Source organism: Bacillus rossius, chromosome 1 (genome assembly GCF_032445375.1).
Source record: "Bacillus rossius redtenbacheri isolate Brsri chromosome 1, Brsri_v3, whole genome shotgun sequence".
NCBI classification, from domain to species: Eukaryota; Metazoa; Arthropoda; class Insecta; order Phasmatodea; family Bacillidae; genus Bacillus; species Bacillus rossius.
Window position 1 is genome coordinate 53,523,735 of NC_086330.1, and position 17,083 is coordinate 53,540,817.

General features: G+C 34.4%; 1 protein-coding gene across 3 annotated transcripts in view; it reads left to right on the forward strand.

Moving 5' to 3' along the window:
- Nucleotides 1-17,083, forward strand: part of LOC134536140 (protein transport protein Sec16A) — a 130,782-nt gene that overhangs the window by 13,112 nt on the left and 100,587 nt on the right. For 2 of the 3 annotated variants that reach the window (XM_063375740.1, XM_063375750.1), the window contains exons 5-9: nucleotides 3,265-3,955; nucleotides 4,759-4,945; nucleotides 8,444-8,707; nucleotides 10,255-10,470; nucleotides 13,264-13,389. In XM_063375740.1, coding sequence (XP_063231810.1) covers nucleotides 3,265-3,955; nucleotides 4,759-4,945; nucleotides 8,444-8,707; nucleotides 10,255-10,470; nucleotides 13,264-13,389 — 1,484 coding nt within the window. The remainder of the gene's footprint in view (nucleotides 1-3,264; nucleotides 3,956-4,758; nucleotides 4,946-8,443; nucleotides 8,708-10,254; nucleotides 10,471-13,263; nucleotides 13,390-17,083) is intronic. The other variant, XM_063375757.1, reaches the window with a different exon arrangement.

The following is a 17,083-nucleotide window of genomic DNA, read 5'->3' on the forward strand; positions in this document are numbered from 1 at the left end:
AGTAGCTTGAGTTCATATTTGAGACTTTGAAATGGTTTTAGAGGAAGCTGTATGAAATTAGTGTTGGTTAATAATCTTTGAAGTCATTTGAATAAATTAATCAACTTTTTTTTTACAGCTGTCTCAACTATGAAAATAAAGCTTAAAAAAAATAGTAATACAGTACATTATGAGAACTGTAGTGTTATAATAAAGTTCTCATACTTCTTGAAAACCAAAATTACGTAATTTAGAAGACTGGGTTATATAACCTGTAAAGCAAATTATGCACAGTTCTATTTTAATCCTTTATCCTTTTACCACGTACGTTGCTAGATTGCCATAATGCATGACTGATAAATAGACATGTTTTAGTATAAGGATCTGCGAATACTTGAAAAATATTCAATATTCGTGAATAATTTGATATTCAATTCAACTTTTAGAATTCAATAGTTTTTTTTAACCCTTTTAAAATGTTTTTCAAGGGACTGGTTCATGAATAAATTTTAGTAGAGGAAAAACCTTATATCAAACTTTTAAATGTTTATGATGGAATTAAGTAATTATTCAAAATATTGAATTACCTTTTACGTTACTTTGAAAACCACACATTGGAGACCCTCGGAGATGCTTGTGCAACCTGTACAGTGTTCCCCTCGGAGGCTTTTTGCTGCATGCACTGTTTGTTTATTCTTCTTTCAAAACCAGTTAAAAAAATCAACTGATCACTCAAAAAAAACAGAGAAGTTTGTGTTGGGTAGAATCAAAGAAAATATGTTTAGGTGTTTTGTAGTATTCATAATTTTTCTAAACCAATTAAAGACTTTCAAGCCAACATGTTTTGCATTGAGAAAACATATATGTATGTGACAGCATCCGCGCTTTTTTTATTACAAAAATTTTCATTGCGGAAGCAGCTATATTTGATGTAATGCTACCAACAGCATCATTGGCAGTAGTTGTTTAAGATACAATAACTCCTCACATACTTCTCTGATCAAACCAAATTTTATTTTCACAGGAATCCTGTTTTGTTATAAAATTAACTTTTAAATAATCTGCACAATATCTACATTTTTAGAAACAACTAATTGACTATATAAAAGTGAACTACATAATACTATTTGTAGAACTGTTAGCTGTGGGCTTCTGTGAAACACTCAATTGTGTTGGCTAAAGTCCAGTATTTCTTTAGAGAAGTATTTTAATAAAGGACAATCAAAATCATGTAAGAGTTTGTCCTTATACCTTTATTAACATATTTTATGATTTTAATGTTTTATGGATTTTAAAAAGTGGCAGTAGTCAGCATTGCTATATACCAGCCCGCTGATTTCACTTACCATCCAGCTTTATATTTTTTTACTGGAGAATTCACTGTAGTAATCATAAAGCTATGTAGTGTGGAAACTGCTGATAATAACTTCCTTTTGGTGTTAGAATCGTTCCAGACACGACAACTAATGTGGCACTTGTGATGGGGATCGAAACTATCTCCTCTTTCGGGGAAAAAAGGAATAATTAGTTGATGATAAAATTAGTACCACTAGTAGAAGGGGAATCATCTCACCCTATGCATCTTTCAGTTGAATAAGTTATTGAGGAGATTATACAATTACTCACTTAGCACAATTAATACGTTCCTAAAAACGTTCGTGTTATTCTAAATCACGTATTCTGAAGCATTAGTCTCCAAAATAGCTAGGCTAATTTACTTAATGTGTTCCAAAATGTGTAGGGAAAATTTATTTATGTAATATAAATGCCTAGAATAACACTCAACTATAAATCGGTCACACTATTTATCCTACCATTTAGCCTACCATTGAATACTTTGCATGACAGATATGACACCGCGTAAAGGGAAATGGGTGGTTATGTACCTACTTATTGTCAGTCAGCTGGTTGGCTTGCCCGCTTAGGCGTGACCAACTCATATCACGTACCTTTCCTCGAACTTTCCAAACCATCCTATACTGACAGTGAAACCAATATTACTGTCTGGATATTTACATTTTAATTTTTCAAAAATTAAAGTCATTATTCGCATATCATCATTTGGTTCACACCAATCCGGTCAGACACGTGATTTTTTTTTTTTTCATTGCACAATTCATTTAACAACCTTTTCCATGTGAATATTCTGTTCATTTCTGTTCCGGTATCTAATGTCAAATATATTCCCGGTAGTACAACAGCAGCAGACACATATAAAATTTGATAGAAACCTTGTTTCTTACAATTGTGCGCACAGTTGACTTGCTTAAAACTAAAGTGCGACCAACATAAGTGTGGCTTTCATGAAATTCTGCACGCAGTAACACTTCAAGTTTTGTCTCAAATACTTGAACATGATGCATTACGCTCTCACTTGGAAGCCATATTCCAACTGCAGGTGGTTACGCACGTACCCGGCAGATGAATGGGCAGATGTTGCTTTTGTTTGTGTGAATTCCCTGCCACTGGCTAGACTGAGTTCATCAATTCCTGGTTTGTGGCCGGGCGACAACGGTAGGGCCCAGCGGCATACCCGCCGTCGTAAAAACATATAGTCTTTTACACTCAATAGCCGCAACTAAACTCGCTTTAGCTGATGTTTGTTCAACAGTCAATAGCATAGTCAGACCTGCGCGTGCATTTCTTACCCCTCTCGTATGGCTAACTGTATGCCACGGTACAGCTGTTGTTTGCTGAGTTGAAGCAGACTTCGTGGTGCCATGCCTAACTTTTTTTTTTGCCTGTGGCGATTTCAAACTAACTTAAATTTATAGATGTGCTATCATGAATTGGGAAGTAAAATTAAATTTGTACTAAATGATTTCACACGATTTGAAGACGTGCTAAGTGAGCGATTGGTGTATAGAATTTTATCTTTGTCAGTAGAAACTTTTGTATGTGATAAAATAGTATTTAAAATAAATTTTGAGGACCAAATAAACATAAATGATTAAACAGGGACATTTAAAAATAGTGGCATGTTGTAAAAAATTCCGTTTTACACGTTTGCATGTTACTTAGTCTACTTTGTAAGCTATGTTTTATCAATATACAACACTATATTTATGATGAAGTGATATAATTAAAACAAAACAAATTATTAGTAAGTCTCGTACAAAGTTATAAGGCAAAAATTTTTTTTAGTGTTTAATTGAAATACTGTACACATTAAAAATAATAATATAGTCACAACTAAGTATTTTTTTTAAACTATAAAATAATTATATTGTTAATGCTCAATGAAGAAAACTAATAATGTGTTACATATTTTATTTTATTTTTTAGGATTCCAGGAAGAATTCTTTACGCTGGAACCAGCACACTGTGTACAGTGCAAGTCCAGAGAACATGGAGGTAGCACCTCGTTGTGGACCCGATAGGAACCAGTACCTGGAGACGGGTCAGCTTACAGAAGAGGAGCAGCTTACATCTGACAGCTATCTGCAGCAGTATCGCCAGCGCACGAGCGGGGTCAGCGAGATGGCCTCGCCTGACTTCCAGCGGATGGTCCCCGGCCAGATGAACGACCAGGAGTCAGCGATGGGGACTGGCCCTGTCGATGTGCGAATGAATGCGACGCCTCCCCCAGGGCTGCATCGCATGGTGCCCGGCCAGTTCATGGAGCGTGATGATGACGTGTCCCAGCGGCAGGCGGGGGACGAGGAAGACCTCTCGCTCCGGATGGTCCCGGGACAGACTGGCGAAGGGGACGGGGACGGAGACGGAGCCTCTGGTCCTGTCGCCGGACGCAGCCGCGGCAACAGGGTTGATGATGTCCCGCCGCCCGGTCTCAGGCGGATGGTCCCGGGGGAGTCCAGCAGCCCGGAGAGTCGAGGTGACGGGCTGGGGACTTCGTTCCAGCCCGTTGACGCGGTACCGCGGGAGCCGCGGGTGGTAACGGGCGTAGCACAAGACGAGATGGATGTTCCCAGAGGTCCAAGTGCTGACAGGCAGATGTCACCTTCGCCCATGCAAGGTGATATATAGAAGGAGGCCAGTGTTAATTTTAAATATCTTTTTCAAATTGGACATGCAGACTAAATAATTAGGAATCTAATACATATTCACAGTTCTGTAAAATGCTTTAGTAGATTTCGTAGTTGGAATTAATATATATCACAATTATATGCTGCATTCAAGACAAATTTAATTGTCGATGCAATTTAAGCAGTTGAGACACTCCGGTTGAAAAAAAAAGAACTGAGTTGGTTAAGAATGTAGTCATGTGAACATAATAAATCTTCCAATAACCTTCTGTTCTTAATACTGTGATAGCTACCACAAATTTTAATAATAAACTAGTAACTTTTGTAACAAGAGCCAGCTACGTACATATACTTCAACCAAGCAGTTCACCTGAACTAGTTTATTTGTTATACTAGCCATATCATACCTTGGCAAAGGGTTTTCCAAGTCTTTTGGTCCACAAAAAAATAAACTGGGCTTTAAAAAAAAAATAAAAGCACAAAAATCAGTACAGCAATTTGTGGCCTCAGTTTCATGATGGAATTATAATTATCTCCATCAATAAATAGCATTGATGAAAAAAATTTTTTTTAAAGATACTTGTAATGTTCTATTTAAAGCTAAATTAAAAAACTTAAAAATTGTTTAAAGAAAAATCTTGAAGAAAGAGTAGAAAACATTGCAAGGAATAGTGGACACTTACTGTCATAGTTAATAATGGTGGTCTCTTTACTAATCTTTCTTGTAGAGATAATCTGATATTGTGCATATTGTACAAGAGTACTTTAATATTGAACTAAGTTTTTGTTGTAGTTCCCAGTGGTGGTCGCATAAAGCTTGAACCACGCGTGAAGAGCGAGCCTTCGAGCCCAGTGCCTGAGACTCCTTCAGTGGCCAGCAACAGTTTGCCACAGCCTCCTTCGGAAAGAAGTGAAACAATTGGCTCTGACAGCGTCGAAATGTACCAGCCAACCAACACAGAGCCTCAGAGAGATGCTGGGTATGGCAGTGTGTTTAAAGAGTTGTTACTTAGGCCACGGTCACACAGCACTCAGAGCAACTAACTGTAGAGCAGATAATTTTTTCCCATGACAAAGACTGCAGGGAGACAAGTCAAAATGTCATATTTTAACATGTCATTATAGAAACTGAGAAATTAATAACAGTTTCATTTGAACATGCTTACATTTTTGCTTGAGGTTACAAATAATCTGAACATTTTTTATTTAGAGGCATATCATGTTTCGCTAAACATGTTACTGTAACAACATATCTCCTTTATTATTGTCTGAGAGTAAAAAAACCATGATAATGCAATTTGCAACAATGTGTTGGTAATGAATTAAGGAATGATATATATTTTAATAATATCATAATTTATCTTTACTTGTGAATTAATATGTATTTTGTGCTCATATTCTTAAAAAAAAATTTTAATGGTTCCACACCTATTAAAAATTGTTACCAGACTTACTGAACCAAAATTATGAATAGTCCCTCTTTAAGTAGTATTTGAATAATGAGTATTAAATGCAATTCAACTATTCTGTAAAGTACTAAAATTAATGTAAAATTTTAATTAAAATGGAATGTATAATAGCATTGTTATTTGCAGTCAAACTTTTTTTTAAGATCCAAAATTGAAATGATTATGAAATTGGCTAGACTAAAATGAAAAGTAAACATATTTAGGTAGTCTCATACAAAACAAACAAAATTTGTCGAAAGAAAGCTTTAACTGACTGAAAATTTCCAATTAAATACACATTTTCTCTTTTGAGTAACCAAAACATGATAAATTGATCAAAACCTAGATAAACTCAACGAACCACTAATTAATTAAACAAAACCTCTTGTAAACAGAACTCCTATTCAATTGATGGAGACTACTCCATAGTTGGATAAATGATGTTCACGTGAATATTTTGTTACATTCATTAAGAAAAATTCATAGATAAAACTTTTAGTGCTTCAGTAGGTGTTTTGTAAGTACGTAAAAAGAAACACAGTGTTAGAAATATCTAGCAAGTTAAATAATTGTCACTATAGTAAAAGATAAAAATTGTTACAAAATTTTTTTTATATAGTAGCAATATCAACTTATTTAAGTATAGCATAAATGAATAAAACCATTTTAATAGTTGCATGTATTTGTTAAAATTTAATTCTTCTATACATAATATTGTGTAACTACAGCTTAGTTAAAAAAAAACCTTAGGTGATCAAAATTAGAGCTGATATGCCGATACAACTGTTGCCGATTCACAGATTCTGAACCGATACAGGAGAAAACACATTTTGGGTAAAATAAATGTATAAATTTACTAAATTATCCAAAAGAACTCATTCTAAGAAAAGCATGCAATGCAAATGCACATGTATTTTTGTTTATAAACGGAACATAGCCTCTCTTTTTTTAACTCTTTATTTTTAGCTTGTTTTTATTTGTTTGTTGATGACCCATTAGTTGCTTATTGAAACATCAATTTACTAATGGGGGTTGGAAAATTTAGTTATTAATTCGTAATTATATAAAATAAGATTATTTAATAGGTAACTGTGAAATATATTGATTAAAAAAATTAATTTAAAATGTGGAAAATTGCGAATCTTTGTAAATGTTTAGTTTACAATTAAAGAACGTGAATTCCAATACCATATTAATGTGTGCAGTGGCAAAAATTTATCAGGAAATGCATTTCATGTGGTCGTTTTGCACGGGAAACAGTAAAAGTAATTTACATTATGTGAAGTCCTATATTATTAGGTTATTTTTTTATTCAATTGTAAAATCTTTACATAAGTGTCTTCGTCACAATATTACGAACATTTCTGTGCAGTTCAAGCAGTTGGTATTTTCAGTTGTTTGTAGTGGTAGCCATGCTTTAAATAAAGCAATTTTTGTTCTTATGTAACTTTACTGTGTGGTGTATTAGATTACGATGTTTTAGATTCAAGAACGTTATTATAAAACACAATGTTTAAGTTCGATATGTACGGCTGGCACACATAGCTAAGAAATGCTGTTCAAAGTACATATGTAGTGGTATGAAAAGTGAAAGGGGACTGGTGAATTTTTAGATTATGACAGGCACTTTTTTTTTAATATCTGCTAAAAATTAACAAGTGTATTGTGAATCTGCAGGAACGCAGATTCAACTACATATCGGCAAATTCGGCTTCTGCTTATTTGTATTGGCACACCTCTAATCAAAACAGTTGCTGTGCACAAACTCTCCTTGTCTTATTGTTCTCAGAAGAGGCATGTGGTTGAGAGGGATAAAACGGAAAAATATCTGTCTTTGTTAAAAAAAAAAGTTGTCTTTTTATTATCATCTTTGCGTATTGCTGAATCACAGAAATATAAAACTTATTCTGTAGGTGATAAAATGGAAAACGTGAGACTAAAGAAATTATATTATGCAAGGATAGCATCTAAAATTTGATTTGACTTTCATGTAGGAAAAAATAAGTTAAAACTCTGTACATGATTAGGTGAGACTTTTTTTTTGATTGGTGCTTCAGCAAATATTCAGACTTTGACAGTCAAATATTATCCCTAGACTAGCTAATCTTGTTACTTTTTATTTTGTTATTTTATATGAACAGCCAACTATCAAAGTCTACATATTTGTTGAAGCACCTGCAAAAAATGTCTCACATTATCTTGAACAGTGTGTAGTAAAAACTAGTACTTTTTTATCCTCCAATGCCTGCATGCTTATATGAAAAGCTCCATTTTTTTTGTCTCCTTGATGTGATAGTACCTATTTTTTGTTAGATAGGCAAAAGAACTGCCTGAGTCATTTACTACATTAGGGGGTGGGGTGGACATACATCTGGACGGTCAGTTGCTGTGTACCTACCCTAAAAATGTGCTAACAGTTTTAATCCATTTTTAACAGCATGAATAGTTCTCTTCCTGGTAAAAACAAAGCAGACACATGGAATGTGATTCCTCTAACAATTGCGTAAATTCCAGCAATTAAAACATTCTGTTCGAAACAATTCTTTGGAATCTTGAGTATTTCTATTTTTCCGAAGATAAAGTTTAAGAAAATTAGTCTTGAATATGCCTTCACCTTTCCGAAGCTTCGCACTCCCTATTAAATGCCTTTATTAATTGGCTAAACCTCAACTTATTGGCAAGACCCGCAATTAAATGGCAGAATTCCTGATTAATTTGTGAACAATAATAATTTGGCATTTCCAGTTAATTGCTAAGTACCTGATTTATCAGGAGAAATGACAAAATAAATGATACTCTAAATTGCATAGTTTTGCTGTTGAAATTAATTAAATGCACTGATTTATCAATTGGAACTGACCCAAAACTAAAAAGAAAACTGAGACATTAAAAATAATTGTGCTTATGGTAGCAAACATTTTTCCAATGGGCATGTTACTGACATGATGCAGGGAACTGTACACAGATTATGTTATTAATTGATTTTATTCTAAACTACTGTTTTTTCTCTCCCGTTTGTGCCCATGGCAGTAGCGGCAGAGCCAGCAAGGATCGCGAGCGCAGGCACAGGGATGACCAAGACGGGCAGGATGTGGCACAGACGCGTCGGCGCGACTACTACGGTGCCAGGGATCACACCAGGGACCGGGACAACTCGCCAGGCAGCGTGGGACGAGACAGGGACAGAGTCAGAGAAGACTCCCCGCCCAGTGGTGGTGGCCGGTACCGGGATGAGCGAGAGCACAGGAGGCACCGGGCACTCGATGATTCTCGCCGTGTCAGGAGCAAGAGAAGGTGAGCCATGGGTCATTTATAGCTTTGCACTTCACAGCTTTTACCTTGGCTATGATTTTATCTTTACAGGTTTTTAAATAATTACAGCATTTAATGTCTCCAAATTATAGCAAAAAAAGATAACTGCGAGGAAATGAATAAATTATATAAGATACTAGCTGACCCGGCAGACTTCGTACTGCCTAATTAAATTGCAATAAAGTCCTGTCAAAATGATTTGTAATGTGACATTTTTTTGTTCCTACATATTTTATAGTCTGGGAAAAAAATTCTCCTGAACAGAACCGTCACCCTGGTGATAGGGTGTTGTGAATAAGAAATATAATTAAATAAAACATATAAATAAAAAGATAAATAAAAAAAAAAAGTAATCTCTTTATTGTTAATCATGTGAAACATAATAATTTTTATTTTCATTGTAGTGCATGATTAGATCGGTAATTAGCTTGGTTTGTAGCATTTCGGGTTCTTCTACCTAAATTGATTCGTCTAATAGGAGGCATATCTATATTATAGATTATTTTGTCACATGCAATAATTAGCGATCATAGGTAAATAAACACTGCACAAAACACTATATAGGTAAGAATTTGTTTCGTGTATAAGCTGACAAAAGCAAACTCATTAGGGTAGGTAACCTATATATATATATAAAAAAAAAAAAACAGACATTGACAGTTTGTTGTTTCAACTTTTTTTAAATTTGATATGATTAGGAGTCAAATCCTTCAAGCCGTATTTAAAATAGGGAAATGAAATAATAAAAACTTAAACTTATGAAATACTTTTGGTAATGCTGGTTTTGTTTGACTGATGTAATGACTTGAAAACTGATGCATTTAAAGTAAAACAAATGAAATAATATCGCGAAGCCGACCAAGTTGAACTATTCGATTTCGTTTTTTTTTTTTTTTTGTTTATCTGTGCTCCAACGCACACTGTTTTGATAGATATGATTGAACGTTGTACAGAGGTAATAAAGTGCAAATTGACTCTTTGACGTTAGGAACATACCTACATTGTTTAAACAACAATGAGTGCTCGTTTTAGTTAGAAAATGTTTGTATGGGAAAAAGAAAAGGGCTGGTTTTAGGGTTTTTCCGGCAATTATTCAAATTTTTCTCGCTGTAAAAACCATCTTTGAACTTCAACGAACATTTAAAAAAAAAAATTGGCTAAATTGGTCCAGGCGTTGTTGAGTTATGCGCTTACCAACACATTTTGCGATTCATTTTTATATTATAGATTTGTGATGGCTTAGCACTCAAAACATTGTATGTCCACTTCACTTAGTTTTTCGATATAATGAGAATATTTTTAAAACTTTAGTCTTTGTGGTTCATACAGTATAGTAGTACCTGGAATTTATGGATTCAAGTTTATTCAAAACATTCTATTTTTTCACACAAATCAGCTGCTGCTTCAGGATACATGAAAAAAAATATGCTCATTTATAATGTTTTTCTGCTAAGCCATTGAATTTGGTGTTTCTTTCTGTTTGTTTGTGTGTTTACAGGAGTTATTTTATTTTTGGTGTATTTGTTCAGTTACAACAGAGCAGATGATGAAGACGATGATACAGAAGACTACTCTAGTGACCGAGATCGCAATCGCAGAGATAGAAGAGATCGCAGAGACAAGCCATTGCACAAGGATGACTACGACAGTCGGTACAGGGGGAGAGTCGACAAGGATGATGACCGCAGGGATAGAGGCTACCGTAGAGGCCAAGACAAGCCATCGTCCCGTGACAGATACGACAGGTGAGTTTAAGCGTTTGTATGGATAAGTGCTTATTGATGATACATATAATGTATGATGTGAGATTTTAAAGTTGGGTTCAGTTGGCAGATTTTGCACAATGCTTATTACTTTGTAAACTAGTTATAAACAATATATTCTCTCTTCAAGATATAGGGATGAACCTTTGTTGAACCTTTGGTGCTTTGATTCCACCGATAATCGGAACCGTCAATTCACAAGTTGTAAGGAATAGTACCATATAAGGAATTTTTATCATATTTAGAATGGTAGATTGTAAGAAATGTCATTAATTTGGATGTAAAATAGATTCAAGTAAATTAAGTGATTCTTGCCTTATTGCCTTATTTTACCGTTAGTAAGCTGACAATATTTGCCCAATTTGTTTAGCACTAATATACAAAATACATGATACATTATTTGAAGATTATATCACAACCGCTATTACGTCTAAAACCATTAACACTGTACTAACCAAAGTTATATTTCTATACTTGCGGAGAAAACGTATCCTCATTTCAATATAATAACTTTATTTCAAAAATAAACTTTTCTCTTCACTCATAACATGATATCTTTCACTTCCAACATTGAAGAAGCAATCATGATGCCATATGTTGAAGTAAATAATTTAAAGCAGGTTGGCGAACCGTGTTTTTCATAAACATTTTATTTTTATTTTTTCAAGTCTTTTGTATACTAAAGTTAATTTCTCATTATATTTTCAATACTTTCACATAAATATTTTTAGTTTAAAAGAAGTTACTTTGAAATTGGAATTGCACATATATAAAGTTATAAAATTAAATGCCGGAGATTTATTGTTTGTGCATAACATGTTGCTGCCGTGCTTATGTGTAAACAAATTATTGTAAAAAATGTACTGTCTTTACTTTTGTGTTGATGTTTCAATTGCAGTGACCCCAGTAGATTGCATTATTAAATCTGTTATGAATTTGAATCACAATAAACAGAAAATATCTCATGCTCAGTTAGTGTTTTCATGTCAACGGAAATGTTCACGAATCTAAACCGAGTGAAACACAAGTAGGAGTTTTAAAGATCATGGCAGAAAAGGATTTCAAAAGAAAAACAAAATCATGGATTTGTAAAATTGGAAATTGGAATCTGAATCAAGCCTGGAATCAAGGGAAATTGTGGAATCAGAATTGGAATCAAAGAAGTGTGGAATCGAAATTGACCCATCCCTAGTTCAGAATACCGTAATTATAATGTAATTCCATCATGTATATTATATCATTATAATTTTCAACTTCAGCCATATCTGAATTCTTTTTAGGAGAAATATCATTTGTTTGATATACACCCACCCATCAAAATTACACGTTTCGATTTGCACAGTTTAGAAATACACCAATCCCTCACTTAGCACGACTAATGCCTTCTTAAAAATGTTCGTGTTATTTGAAAATGCGTATTCTGAATCCATAGTCTCCATGCACAGCAAGACTAATTTACTTTGTGTGTACCAAAATGTGTAGGGAAATATTCTTTACGTAATATAAATGCGTAGAATAACACGCAATGATAAATATGTCACGCCATTTATCTTTATAAGTCTACCATAGAATCCTTTGTATGACCGCCTAATGGGAGATAGATAGTCAGGTACTTCAAAATTAAAGTACTTATTTGTGTATCACCACTTGGTTCACACCAATCCTGTAAGGCAGTAATTTATTTTTCATTACACCATTCATTTAACAATATTTTCCATGTGAATCATCTATTCATTTCTGTTCTGGTATCTTATGTCAAATATATTCCCGGTAGTACAACAGCAGCAGACTTATATAAAATTTGATAGAATCCTTGTTTCTTACATTTGTGCGCACAGTTGACTTGCTTAAAACTAAAGTGCGACCAACATAAGTGTTGCTTTCATGACATTCTGCACGCAGTAACACTTCTAGTTTTGTCTCAAATACTTGAAAACTATGCATTAATTATGCTCTCAATTGGAAGATATGGCTTTCACTTGGAAGGCATGATTCCAATATGATTCCAACTAAAGGTGCTTGCGCACGTACAGTTACCGGCAGACGAATGGGCAGACTTTGCTTTGCGTTGTGCGAGTTCCCTACCACTGGCTAGACTGAATTCATCATGGGCCAATCTGTAGCCGGGCGACAAGGGTGCGGCCCTGTGGCATACCCGCCGTCGTAAAAACATATAGTCCTTTACACTCAATAGCAGCAATGGAACTTGCTGTAGCTGATGTTTGTTCAACAGTCAATAGCATAGCCAGACCTGAGCGTGCATCTCTTCCCCCCCTCGCATAGCTAACTGTATGCCACGGTACATCTGTTGTTTACCAAGTTGAAGCAGACTTTGTGGCATCATGCCTGACTTTTTATTTTCCTGTGGCGATTTCGTGCTAACTGAAATTTACAGACGTGCTATTCAAGACTGGAGCAGTAAAATTAACATTGCGCTAAATGAATTAGCAAAATTTCTAGATGTGTTAGGTGAGGGATTTGTGTAATGACGCAAAAAAATTATGACATGTAAAATTTATAGTCCATTGCATATTATAATGAGATACATACTACTGCAATGTTAATTGGAACAGAGAGAGTTAGTGTTGCATGTGCAATAAAGTAAAGTAGTGAAATTTGTGCGTGTGTGGTGAGAGTGAATACATACTTATGTTGATTTGTAATTAATCGTAGATTTTACATTTTTTACTGTATATTTTTTCTTAAATGTTGTGAAACATACTCTTATAGAAATGTCAGCACTAGGCATTTGGCCACATGATGGGTGTATTTCAGAGGTGGAGGCCGAGATAGGGAGAGAGACAGAGATCGTGATCGTGATCGTGATCGGAGACGTCATGATGAGCCTCCAGATTACTATGCCAGAGGTTATGAAGACCCTTACTACAGGGAAAACCAGAGGTATCTTTACTTGTCATCAGGAAATATCTTTTGTAAAAAAAAAAACTTAAATTTTTCTAGAAGTTGTTATTAGTAGACAACTTACAAAATTAATTTTTTTCTGATTTAAACTTCCTAATTGGTGACCATAGAAAAGTATTTATGCTCCCCGATTCATATTGCATGGTTTGAAAATATGAAAAGTAATTTTATATTAAGATTTTTTTGTAAACTTAGTATTGATTAGGCACGTACCTAATGTATAGACAAGAGATCATTCATAATTAACTAATCTTCAATTAATCAAAAATGTATAACTAGTAAAAATTTACCATTTTTTTAGATTCCAAATGTTATATTTATTTATCGTTACCTTTAAATGGACATTAGGCCTATGCAAATATTCAAATACGAATAATAAACTATTCATATTCGATTTGATCTCGAGTACTAACACTTCAAAATAAAGAAATTTTCTTTTCCTTACGAATATTTGACATAGCATACCTCATGAGTTTGTCGCATACCAACATTCACTGTTTAGGTTAATTCATTTGTGCTATGTAAGGAGAGGCTGGAAAATTTAGCATCTTTTTTCTCCAAAATTAGTATCATTATCTATTAAATTAGCATCTATTATTTTTAGGGACAAGATTATATGGTGAAATTAGGGATGGGCCGGTCGAATTCTCGAATCCTCGAATCCCACCGAATCTCTAGTATTCGAAAGATTCGAAATTCGAGGGAAAAGATTCGGGATTCGAGGAAAAATATTGATGTAAATGTAGTACTTTAAAAACTTAAATGCTTACAATTTACTTGGCCTGTTTACGTTTTCCTTGGAACACATCCTATTGAGGTACAGTAGAACCTCGTTAATACGTGATGGTCAGGACCGAGATAATCACGGATTACCGAATTTCACGGACTAGCGATTAAAAGCCCGGAAGGTCTTGTCAAGCTTCTCAGACACCGGCGTGCAGCTGGGTAAAGGCTGTTGACGGTAAGGGCTGGCCTTCTTCGAATTAGTGTCTCGGCTTAAAAAAATACAGCACTGTCTAGCCATTAGTTCACGGTCATTACAACAGCCGAAGAGAGAAAGATAAGATCGTGCTGACCTTGCACCCTCCTCCCCTCCCCCTCGTACAGCCGAATGCCAGCCAGACACGTCACTCGCCAGGCGCCTGCCGTGCGTTGGCGGGTGGAAACAAACAAAGGGAGACGGGAAGCAGAAGTCAGGACATCCCCCTCAAGTTTAAAGAGTGACAAATGTGACAGCTGAAAGGGGGGCGACACAAAGGGTCGGTACAAACAGCGTTGCAGAGTTTGGACGTGTGATGTTAATTTTAAGCGCTGACAATTTTTACTTCTCTTTTTTTTCTTCTCTTTTAAATCGTCCCGGATTATCCGATTCCCGAATTAGCGCATCACGGATTAACGAGGTTCTACTGTATTGTACTTTTAATTCGTTATTATATAAAAAATGATGAACCAAGTACTAATTTGGGAAACTTACTTTATAATCATGAACATGGATGCATTTGTATTTGTAAACATGTATTTTAATCGCAATTCAATTTTAAATATTCTGATACACATTCTATTTATGAAATTTTTTAGGACCAAGTTTGGTTTGTGTAGACTACCAACATTAAAATATATATTATCTGAGAATTCCATGATGGCCAACCAATGAATTTGTTAGCCAATCATTTTGAGCAACATAAAAAATAACTAATATTAATATAAATAATTTTAATGGGTAAACTAGAGAAAACACCCCGTCAGTTTTAACTTAGGGCATATTAATCACTATGCTTTAGTGAGGCTTAATTTTAAAAGATGCACAACAATATTTCTTATGACCTAAAACCATTGAATACAAGATTGCGCCTTTCAGTTTCCATTAAATATTTCAGGAAAGCGTTTACCTTCATTTGGGACTTTAAACAAATGTCAAGTTGGTAACTACAAAATATTGTTCCGTCGGATGTTGAATTTTGTTTTCCGATTTCCGTGGATACATGAATCACTGTACTCACAGATAATGCCTGAATGTCTTAAATCCACCAAGTCGGATTCTACAGCAATTGATGAAGTGACCAGATTCTTACGTGATCCTACAGTTAACCCAGAAATAAACATTCTCGAATACTGGAAAACTCAGTCTGCGTGTTCACCCAGGCTACATAAACTGTCCAAAAAATATTTGTGTTCACCACCTGCGACAGTGTTCTCTGAACGTTTGTTCAGCACTGCAGGAAACATATGTGACCAAAAACGAAATCGTCTTGATCCAGACCGTGTCAAAATCCTTGTTTTTTTAAATAAAAATTTAAAGGGTTAAATAATTCTGCATAATGTTTAATTTTTTCTCTTAACTTATAAATTATTTTAAAATTAACCCTTGAGAACTGGATTCGGATTCGAGGGGTGGATTCGAGGTACTGTTTGGGATTCGGATTCGAGATTGGGATTCGAGAAAAATGGGATTCGAACCATCACTAGGTGAAATGCAATAAAACTGAAATAACACCAACAAGCAAGTTAGTTCACCATATAGCACCCAATGCACGTTATAAGTTATATCATGGTATTAAGTACCATTATACGAAAGGTTAATTCAAATTCATGGTTGCTACAGGTCTAGTAAAACAGGAAAACCGGAAAAAGTCAGGGAATCACAACGTATTTCTGGAATTTCTTCTCGTGCTGACAAAAGTGAAACGGAAAATACCACTTTCGTTGATGTTTAGGCACTTCAAACAGTTTTGAAATGTTTGATATCACAAAATTTGGTTGATTTGACTTCTCTTTGTGAATTCTAAGGTTTTTTTTTTCTGTAAACACATTTTTTACGAAAACAAATAATAACGCATGTTTACATTCAAGTTGGCGTTTACTCAATAGTTTCAGGAGAATCTATAGTAATCATTTGCAAACATGTATTTCAATATCAAACTGTGTTAATTTTACTACATTGTGATTTATTTTAATGGGCTTGTATTAATAAATAATCCAAGACAGTATTTATTTACAAGAATTCTGTAGATTACCGGTTTCTGTGGATTAATAGCAATAACGTTACAAAAAGTTATTTAAAAATTGCCGAAATATTTTATCATTTGTGATACAATTTAAATTAATAATTTTTGTTGTGGTAAGGATATCAAGACCAAAGTGTTTTAAAGGAGAATATATTTGTGATTTCTGCTATTTTCATATACGTAGACTGAATGCGTAGGTAGGTCTTATGTGTTAATATTAAACAAAATAAATTAAACTGAAAACAAGACCATACATGTTTAAATGCAAGTGGGGAAAACAAATGGCATCAAAAATCATTTAGAAATTCAAAACTAAAAAAGATTTGAGAAAAAACAACACGTTGTGCTATGAAGTGTGGTATTACCATAATCAGAAAATCTGCAAGGGCGTCGGTATGAAGTGAGTGACTTGTACAACTATCTTTCAAAATCAGGTAACCTCAACTTGTGAAACTGGCAACGTCAAGTATTAATGAAATAAATAATTATAGTGTATATTATTTGTAATTTACATTACAAATTTGGTTATAATAGTTATTAAGTGGTTCCTACTCCAGTACTATTAATTTTTCATTTTGACATTCAAATTTTAGGTTAATTTAGCTGTAACAGGTAATTCATAACCACTCTTTAAAATGCATTCTAAGTATTTTTAAAGTAGCTAACCT